The sequence below is a fragment of the Cyprinodon variegatus genome, unplaced genomic scaffold, assembly GCF_000732505.1.
Source record: "Cyprinodon variegatus isolate N-32 unplaced genomic scaffold, C_variegatus-1.0 Scaffold334, whole genome shotgun sequence".
NCBI classification, from domain to species: Eukaryota; Metazoa; Chordata; class Actinopteri; order Cyprinodontiformes; family Cyprinodontidae; genus Cyprinodon; species Cyprinodon variegatus.
In genome coordinates, this window is record NW_015150787.1 from 63,986 (window position 1) to 73,907 (window position 9,922).

Here is a 9,922-nt window from a genome sequence, read left to right on the forward strand (position 1 = left end):
TAAATAATGAATATAATATATAGATCACTAGTGTTATGAACTAAATTTACAGCTGGATATGTACCGGATATAATATACAGGTGGATATTACTATAAAAAGGGGTTTTTACTGTTATGTACAATACATTGTACATCAATAGCAGAATCAAAAAGAAAGCAGAAATTACAGCAATAACCACAACAACAAACAGAAAAACAAAGCAACAAACAGAACAGAAAACAAAAACCCACCCACAACCCAGATCACACTAAACAGGATCTTATTACAGATGGAGCCTGATAAATTCATCCATCCAGACTATACACACACTAACATTCAAATTCGGATTTAGATCATTGTTATTTAAGATTTTTTAGGTTGCATGTTAGGCCAGACCAACATGTGACCAGAATCAGGGTTTTTAAGCATATGTGTGGAAATACATTTATATTGACAAGCTTTGACAAGAGAGTGTGATTCTTTTATAGAACTATCAATCTCATTCCAGATCTCCGGGTTGCTAAAGGGGGTGCTTATTCTTCTTTGGTCATTGTTGACTACAGACTAGGAGAGTCAGTCATACTTCCAGTAAACACATGATAACATCTGTGGGGATTTTTTTGTTTTTTTATTCTAGGTGTGATGGAGGGATCATCAGTGCTGATTGAGCAACAGTGGCCGGGAATCCCTTTCCCCGTAGATGCAGCTGCCTTCTATCAGGGTACCCATCTCTCATTGATTGTGTGTGTTATTGCCTCAGATTATTAACATTAAATCTGCACTGATTACATATGAGACATGCAGTCATTTTAACTGAACATCTTCATCTACAGAGCTTTGCCAAAAGAATTTATACAACTTCATTTTTCCACATTTAGATGCTATGACATTCAAAGACATCAGGATATTTGGTTGGGATTTTTGTCACACATTCAGACTAATGAGAAGATAATCATCCATTGGATAATAATAATAGTGCATGTATTTGTTACTTCAAGGCTGGACTATTATAATTCTTTACTATCAGGAAGTCCACAAGCTGTAGTCAAAAGCCTTCAGCTGATCCAAAATGCTGCAGCCTGAGTTCTGATGAAAATTTTAAAAAGAGATCATATCTCTTCTATACTACCTTCTCTTCATTGGCTTCCTGTTAAATCAAGAATAGAATTTAACATCCTCCTACTCACGTATATTATATCAGAGATCTGATTGTTCCTGATGTTCTTAACAGAGCACTTTGCTCTCAATCTGCAGGTTTACTAGTGGTTCCTAGAATTTCTAAAAGTAGAACGGGAGGCCGATCTTTTAGTTATCAAGCTCCTCTACTGTGGAACCAACTACCAGTTAAAGTCTATGAGGCAGANTACAATACATTGTACATCAATAGCAGAATCAAAAAGAAAGCAGAAATTACAACAATAACCACAACAACAAACAAAAAAACAAAGCAACAAACAGGACAGAAAACAAAAACCCACCCACAACCCAGATCACACTAAACAGGATCTTATTACAGATGGAGCCTGATAAATTCATCCATCCAGATATACACACACTAACATTCAAATTCGGATTTAGATCATTGTTATTTAAGATTTTTTAGGTTGCATGTTAGGCCAGACCAACATGTGACCAGAATCAGGGTTTTTAAGCATATGTGTGGAAATACGTTTATATTGACAAGCTTTTTGAATATGTATAGAGAGTGTTATTCTCTTATAGAACTATCAATCTCAGTCCAGATCTCCGGGTTGCTAAAGGGGGTGCTTATTCTTCTTTGGTCATTATTGACTACAGACTAGGAGAGTCAGTCATACTTCCAGTAAACACATGATAACATCTGTGGGGATTTTTTTCTTTTTTTTAAAGGCAGTCTCTGTTGCACCGGATTCCCCTCAATCTTCCTCAGCTATTCATTTCTGTCTCACAGCCTGTTGATAAACATGTTTGGGAAAATGACAATGTGATGTCTTTACAAAAAAAAACATATTTCCAAAGAGCATCAAGACACTTTTTACTGTCATCTTTTATAGACAAGATTAAATTTTCGATGCATCTAGCTTTTCAACAGTGAAATGAACATTATAATTTATAAAGTGCAGCAGTGATCAGATTGTAAACAGTGTAGGAGAAAAGGAAAACGATTTTAAAGTCAATGTACAAAAGGTAATGATATGGAAAAGTTCAGCGTGAAATAAAAAAAGATGCCATTAAATGAAAATACATGATGTTGTTACTTGAAATATCCCTTAAATCCTGACTAAATGTCACATGTTTAGTCTCTACATCAGTTGTGAGTCAAAACAGTAAGATTTCATTACAAAATTTTAACAGTGGCAATGAGACTAGAGTCAATCAGTTTGTGTAATAGTAGAGGCTCTCTGGGTCCTTATTGTGTTGAAGAATTATTTCCGTCTGAATCTGATGTCAGCAATTTTAACCACAACATCTGCATGGAAGACAAATTTTTGCTGAGTTTTGTTGCTAAAAAAAGATGAAATCATGACTGATACTGTTCAACATGGAAACTCTAAAAAATACACAAACATGTGATGAGAGGCACAGCAGGACCATGCAAGTTTATTTGTAGCGTGTTTAAGTAACAACATAAAGCAATGCTGTGCATGAACCAAGCATAAGAAAAAAGAAGAAGAAAAGTATGTTGTAGATAACAAAAGCAGTTGGACAATGAATAAAAACCATGAGTTTCAGAAAATGGTTAAATATAAGAGTTATAAACATCTTTAAACAAGCAGGGATTTAACCTTTTGATGCATGAAATACTAATAGCTTCAGCCAGTATTTTTTCCAAAGTGTTTTTTATTTTTTCTAGGGAATAAAAGAAAAAGAGTGGACACATTGGTTTTGTAATTATAAATTACTCAAGAAATGTGGACAGCAAATGTGGGGAGATTTTTTTTCTTAATGTTATTATTCTATTCAGTTTATTTCTATGGCTCCAGTTCACATCATGTCATCTCAGGTTTCTTTACAGAGAGAATTCAACCAGATCATCCAGCCAGATTGGTTCAAAGTTTTCTATCTAAGCCTTTATGGCAGCCTTTAAAATTGAACACACCTATAGACTCTTCAGGGATCCTTCACACCAAGCATGCTTGTAGCGACAGTGGAGAGGAAAACTCCCTTTGAGAAGGGAGAAAACCTCCAGCAGAACCAGAACCAGGTTCAGTGTGAGCGGCCATCTGCTGAGGCTGACTGGGGTTCAAGAGAGACAGAAGCAGACACAGAAAAAGAAGCAGCAATGAAATACTTTGTGCAATAAAGCAACCATAATATTAATATATGTTAATACTGTTAGAGTTATAACATAAAAACACAGAGATATACTAGATTTAAAACTAATCTCACTCACCAATCGTATTCCTGGGCTGTGTGGGTGGCTACTTTATCTAAAGCCTTACAGGAGGAAATTAATGCAGTTGGTCATTGTTAAAGAAGAATCAACGTTATCTCAGATAATCACCGATTGTCGAAGATGTGCATATCACAGGAGCATGAATGTCTGAGATTTACTGTGTTGTTTCAACACAGCATATTTATTATCGTGTTGTTCAATTGGAACTGAGACATTTTACACAACAAAAACAGCATTGCCCAATGGCTACCGTTAGGAAACAGTAACCACAAAACAGTCTGAGACAAACACGATTATATTATGATCTCACGGTATGAGGAAGGCTAAATGTTATTGAGGCAGTGGAAGATTCAAGTAGATGCTATATCTCCCATATATATATATATATAATGAAACCAGCTGGTTTCCAAAGATAGGAAGTTTGTATCAATCTGATTGTGATCTGATTCAATTTCCTCTATAAACTGCCTTGAGATGACGTGTGTTGTGAATCGGTGCTTTATAAATAAACTCAATTCAATAGAAACTGAAAATTGCAACTGTATAAGGCCACTTCTCAATGTTTTGCGACTCGCGTTGCAACAGTGGAAAGTAAATGCATCAGAGGATGTGTCTGGGCGCTAATGCTAATGCTGTATGTATGTTTATATCTAAGTGTGTTTGGGTGAACATGTATTTGTCTTGTGGGGAAATTATAAGACCAATCTCCAAAGTGATGACATTGGAACCTTCTGGCTCCTTTTGGGCACCACAGCAGGGGCCCCTAAGGATTATCTTTCTCTAGGATTGGAGGTAAATTGAGTTTAGGTTCGGTTTTAGGCCCCAGAAAGAATAGAAAATGAATGACAGTCAATGCAAAGTCCCCGTAGGGATAGAATACAACATGTATGTATTTTTTCAGGAAGCAGCAGCGTTTGATGAGTAAAGTCTGCAATCAGAAGGACCATCATGGCGTCATTGTTTAACCTATGGTAAATGTAAAATACCTGGGACATAAGATGCCTTTCGTTTATGGCATGACCCAGCTTGTTCAGATCAGCACTGAAACTGCTTCAGCATCTTATCGGCAGAGGCAGGAGCCTGGGGGCTGGAGTAAACATTTGAGAGGGAAGATATCTGAATTCCAGACACTGCCCTAGTACCTACACAAAACACGTTTGAAAGATCACTGGAAGATCTGTTAACAGCGTCATGAAAAGACAAAGACAGACCTTTCTGGTGCCTTTCTGATATGCGTTTAGATAATAGGAATAAGAAAAAACATGTTACAAAATACCTACTGCAAACCTTTTTAAAGGGTGATGGATGGAAGACCAAGCAGAGGTCTATATGATTTAGCATTAGAGAAAATTAGTATGGCCTGAAATATTTTGAGAGATAGAAAACCTTATTTTAAACTAAAATAACTTTTAGATTTTAATATGGCTTTAAGTTAATTTGTTGAATATTTACATAAAATATCAATCTTTGCCATGTGACTGTCATGTGTCTACTTATGATGAGATAATTTGTGGTGTGTTTTACTGGAATGGTATTCCTCTCCTTCTATCCATATATGGGAAACTTCCTGTGTCTATGGCTCACCAAGGTGGTTGCTTAACACGCCCACTCATTCACCCATCCATCATATATAACAGCTGATTCCATTAGGGATTCATACAAACACAAAGAAGAAAGGATGAGGTCTTCTGGCATCTATATGGTACTCTGCCTTGCAGTCACAGTCGGCTGTGTTCCTGTTTCCAAAATAACAGAGGAAGATGACATTTTTGCAGAGGTTTGGATCTTACAGACTATCCTGTAAATTCCTTCAATTTTGTTGACACTATCTCAGTGGTATTTATATATATCTCTTTTCACAGGTTTACCTGAAGAAATTCTTCAACCTAACAGAGGAGAAAGGTCCGTCCGCCAGGAGAGGAATCAGCCCCATGAGCAAAAAGCTGAGCGAGATGCAAAAGTTCTTTGGTCTCCGGATCACAGGGACACTGGATGCTGACACCCTGGAGGTGATGAAGAAGCCCCGCTGTGGTGTTCCAGATGAAAAAGTTGCACGTTTTTCTACCTTTGGAAACAACTTAAAATGGAATAAAAAAAGCCTCACATACAGGTGAAATATTTTAGACGACTATGGATCATTAAATGTATCATACCCACTCTGGTTTGATGGTTGTTGTTTTTCCAAACAGGATAGTTAACTACACCCCCGACATGCCCAGGGCGCAGGTGGACGACTCTATTTCAAGAGCTTTTCAGGTTTGGGCCAGAGTCACCCAGCTTACATTTAGGAGACTTAACAGTGGCACGGCTGACATCATGATCAGCTTTGGTCGCCGGGGTGAGTGGAAACTCTTTTTTTGTGTGTGTTTTATTAAGAAAAAAAAAGAAACATTTGGGCATAAGATGGCATTTTTAGAGGCTTTGTTAAAAGGGCAAAACTACATCTTCAAAACATTTCTAAAGGGACTTCTCGTGAACAGGATATGATTTAATTTTCATTATCTGTACATTGACATAGTGCCGGGATCTGTTTCTTGAAATCCATCCTGATCTTGAAACTGAAGGCAGTGTTAGAAACAGTTGCAAACGTCAGTCCTTATTGTAAACACAAAACACAAAGAAATGCTCATACCTGTAGGTGGCATTAAGAACTATCTTTTCTAGTTTGTCCTGATTCAAAGGGGCTCCTGTTGACTGAAAATTAAACATTGTAAAAGAAGACAAAAAAAACTGAATATGATGTTCTAATTTTAAATAAGAAAACCTCTAGGAAGGGGTTTGAAAAGGTTGTACTGATCAAGATCTGCAGACTAATGGGATTTTTTTTGCAAACAGCACATGGTGACTATTACCCCTTTGACGGCCCTGGCAACACGCTTGCCCATGCCTTTGCTCCTTCTTCTGGCATTGGAGGAGATGCTCACTTTGACGATGACGAGAATTTCACATTTCAGTCAAGTAGAGGTACGTTTACTAACTATTCATTACAGAGAACAGAGTTGTTTTCTTCTCAAAAGTCAATAGCTTACATTTTCCCTGTATTCCCATTTAGGCTTCGTCCTCTTCCTGGTTGCAGCCCATGAGTTCGGCCACTCTCTGGGTTTGGCCCACTCTAACGTTCCTGGTGCTCTGATGTACCCTTTGTACTCATACAGAAACCCCGACACCTTTGTTTTGCCGCAAGATGACGTCCGAGGCATCCAGTCGCTTTATGGTTAGTGTTTAACCAAATATTTAAATCACTGCAGAAGGTTAGAATGATTTAAACTTGTATATGTTTTTGTAAAAGTTGCGCAATATTTACAGAGTCCTAGAACCTTATTCACAGCAACAATTGACGTGTTAGATTGTATTTCATATAACTTATTTATCTCCAGGACGGAATCGTGAGGATCCTATGATAGATGAACCTAAGCCTCCCATTACTCCCGATATCTGCGACTCGTCTTTGGAACTGGATGCTGTCACCACTATGCAAGGAGAAATGTTTTTCTTCAAGGACGGGTATTGCCCATTTCCCTCAGTAAATCAGTGCATCACTAATATAAATGATATACAGTTAATGCTTCTGCTATTTTCAGGTATGTGTGGCATAACAACTCTCAGAGCAACACACCCCAAAAAAGTCTGATTACAAGCTTCTGGCCCGGAGCCCCAACAAGCATCGATGCTGCTTACGAGAACCCGATGACTGACAGAGTCTTTTTTTTCAAAGGTATTATCCTCCTTTTTGGTTTTATGTGTGTCTTTTATTTTATAAGTAGCCCTTATTTTATGACCATCTTTTGTCTGAAGGTTCTAAAGTATGGGCCTTCTCTGGAAACAAGGCAGTTCAAGGATATCCAAAGTCCCTCTCTGAATTTGGCCTGCCAAGGTTTCTGAGAAAAATAGATGCTGCTCTTCATGACGCTCAGACTGGAAAAACCTTTTTGTTCATTCTGGGGGGGCGCTATTATTTAACGTGAGTAAAAAGTACTCTGAATTCTACTTTTAGCATGGACTACGTCCTGATTTTATCTTTCTAATTAATACCTGTTTGATTCAGTTACGATGAAAACAGGAAGACTGTGGAGTCGTTTTCCTGGGTAAGCCAGACATTTAATGGAATGTCTAACAAGGTGACTGCAGCCGTCCAGAGCAGAGGTAAATATAGCACTGCCACCAATATCTGAATGGAAAAACTTGAAAAATAGCTTTTTTATGCTGTTATCTTGGATATGACTCGAATTACTTTTTATTTTTGGAGAAGCAGCATCAGAAGACGCTGCACTCTATTGGTACAGAAAATAAAAAACTCAAGGGACAATGTAACACCAATTTTGCTGTTTTAAATAGTATAAAATAAGTTTTGTTCACCAGGTGACGTGTTAGTTTCTGCACCATTCAAAACAGCATATTTTAGAGGCAGCCATATTGATTTTATTTCATGGAGAGGATTCTTGGGGGTAATTTCACCACTTTTGGGTCTTACAGGTATCAGACATTTAAATTAAACGGAGCATTCTTCTAATCATAAAATTAGATTAGCTGTTCAACATGGTCTCGTTTGTGGTTTATTTAAAAATAAAGACATCATTGCATTGTTACACCACTAATAATAAGCAGGGAGGTCCACATGCTTGGGGTTGGTTAAGAACAGGAAATGACATTAATTACTGACCTTAATCCATTCCTTCTTGTACATTTGCAGATTCATGTTGTGCATAAATCTTCAGTAAACCACAAAAGGTTTCCAAATATCTAAAACTTAGAAATGACTAAGAGGAAGAGTTGATTCATTCTAGTTTTAATTCTGCCATCCAAGCTCTTTTTAATAATCAATCAATAAACCTTATCATTAGCCAAACCTTATCAAAGTTCAACTTTAATGCTGAATATGGAAAAACAAGCAAAATCCAGAACTACAATTTTCAGGATAAATATGTAGATTTAAGTTTGATTACTGCTTACATGGAGTCTAACTACTAGTGCTTGTTTTTCAGGTTCTACTTTCATTTACAGCGGAGACTACATGTACATGTATGACCTAGGGAGTGGACGGTTGTTACGTGTGCTGAAGAACACCTACCTGCTGGGTTGCAATAACATCTGAAGGCATTATTATGATAATCTAATGTACAGCATGTACAGCTGGTGGTTCACCTATATAGTTACACCATATTTATTACATTAAATGTTTATATTTAATTAAAACAGAAAATGAAAAGATTTTAACTTAATAGATGTTTCTGATAGAAGACCAGTTGGTAATCTTGTGGCCTAATCATTTGGTTCTATAGAAATAACATGACCATGATGGACTAATAATTTTCACCTGCTGTTACAAATCTCCATAATCCAAAGAAATTGCTGCAGTGGTGAGTTTCAGAATATACAATGAGATAAACACCCCAAAGTTAGCTTTAGCGACTCAAAAAGAAATTTACTAGTTTTTGGTTTTGCACACTTAAAATCAAACAAGTGGAAGCCTCTGTAAGAAATATATTCACTATTTACATGTTCTAAATGGTAAAAACCTGTCATTTATTTGGATATTGGAAGATGCGAAATGTATGAATAAAAGCTGAGATTTTAACTGATCAAATTTTGTTTTATTCATTATTTAATTTCACACACAAAAAAAAAACTAAAATTCCTACTAGAAATGGAATATAAATACATTTAACAGAGGATTGTTGGCCTAGTGGTTAAATCAGTGTGATTGTGCTCTGAGAAGGTTGTAAGTAGCCGGTTCGATGTCAAAGGTCAGAACAGAGAACCAAGGATTCAAGCAGGCAGACAGTACGATATTTCACAAAGTGTTTATTTAAAAACGAACAATCTGAAGTAAGCAGCCAGGGCGTCTAAAGCAGGAAATTCTGCAGAAAATAAACACGTGTTAGTGACCACACTAATCTGACGGAGGAAGATTATGAACATTAGAATCACTAACCTGGTCTTAAAGTTCAGTCTGTGCCCAGAGGATGAGGTGGATTCCAGCCAGACAGCTGCCAACGCTTTGAAGACTTAAGAAATGGCAAGAGAAAAGATTCAATCAGACAAAGGAAGCAGGATAATCAGGAGGGCAAAGCCAAAGCTGGTGCTGAAGAGGTTCAGGAGTCTGGGCCAGGAGATCAGAGATCTAAAGAGGTACTAAAGGGAATCCAGGATGGCGTCAGGAAGCAGATCCAGGTTCAGAAAACAGGCAAAATCCAGCAAGAGTCCGAAGACAACTCAGGCAGACAGATCAGAACGGGGACAGGCAGCCTCAGAGGTCCACAGGCAGAACGGGTCAGGATCAGGCAATCTGAAACACTATCACTCACTAGTAGACTCTCACCAAGGGCTTGAATAATCACACTGATGACTGGAAGCAGGCTTGTCAAATAGAGACTGGAGTAGGTGACACAGATGAGCGGTGATGAGAAACTGGGAAGAGCTAGGCAGGTGAATGGAATGAACAATCAAGTCCTCAGTGGCCAGATCATGAACCTGTATGATTTCCTCTGAAAATTTGCCACTTTGCATTCATTGCATCCAATATAATATAATGAGGTCTCAAGAATCATGTGAAAACAATTTGGTGT

The 9,922-nt window shown here is 37.5% G+C and overlaps 1 protein-coding gene across 1 annotated transcript; it reads left to right on the forward strand.

The window, feature by feature from the left end:
- The first annotated feature begins 4,976 nt into the window (after positions 1-4,976).
- Positions 4,977-8,926, forward strand: LOC107091373 (collagenase 3-like). Its single transcript, XM_015385238.1, has 10 exons — positions 4,977-5,133; positions 5,219-5,466; positions 5,546-5,694; positions 6,192-6,320; positions 6,409-6,570; positions 6,734-6,860; positions 6,938-7,071; positions 7,152-7,317; positions 7,402-7,499; positions 8,339-8,926. The coding sequence occupies exons 1-10, from the start codon at positions 5,035-5,037 to the stop codon at positions 8,446-8,448; spliced, it is 1,422 nt and encodes a 473-aa protein (XP_015240724.1). The 5' UTR covers positions 4,977-5,034; the 3' UTR covers positions 8,449-8,926.
- The last annotated feature ends 996 nt before the right edge of the window (positions 8,927-9,922 follow it).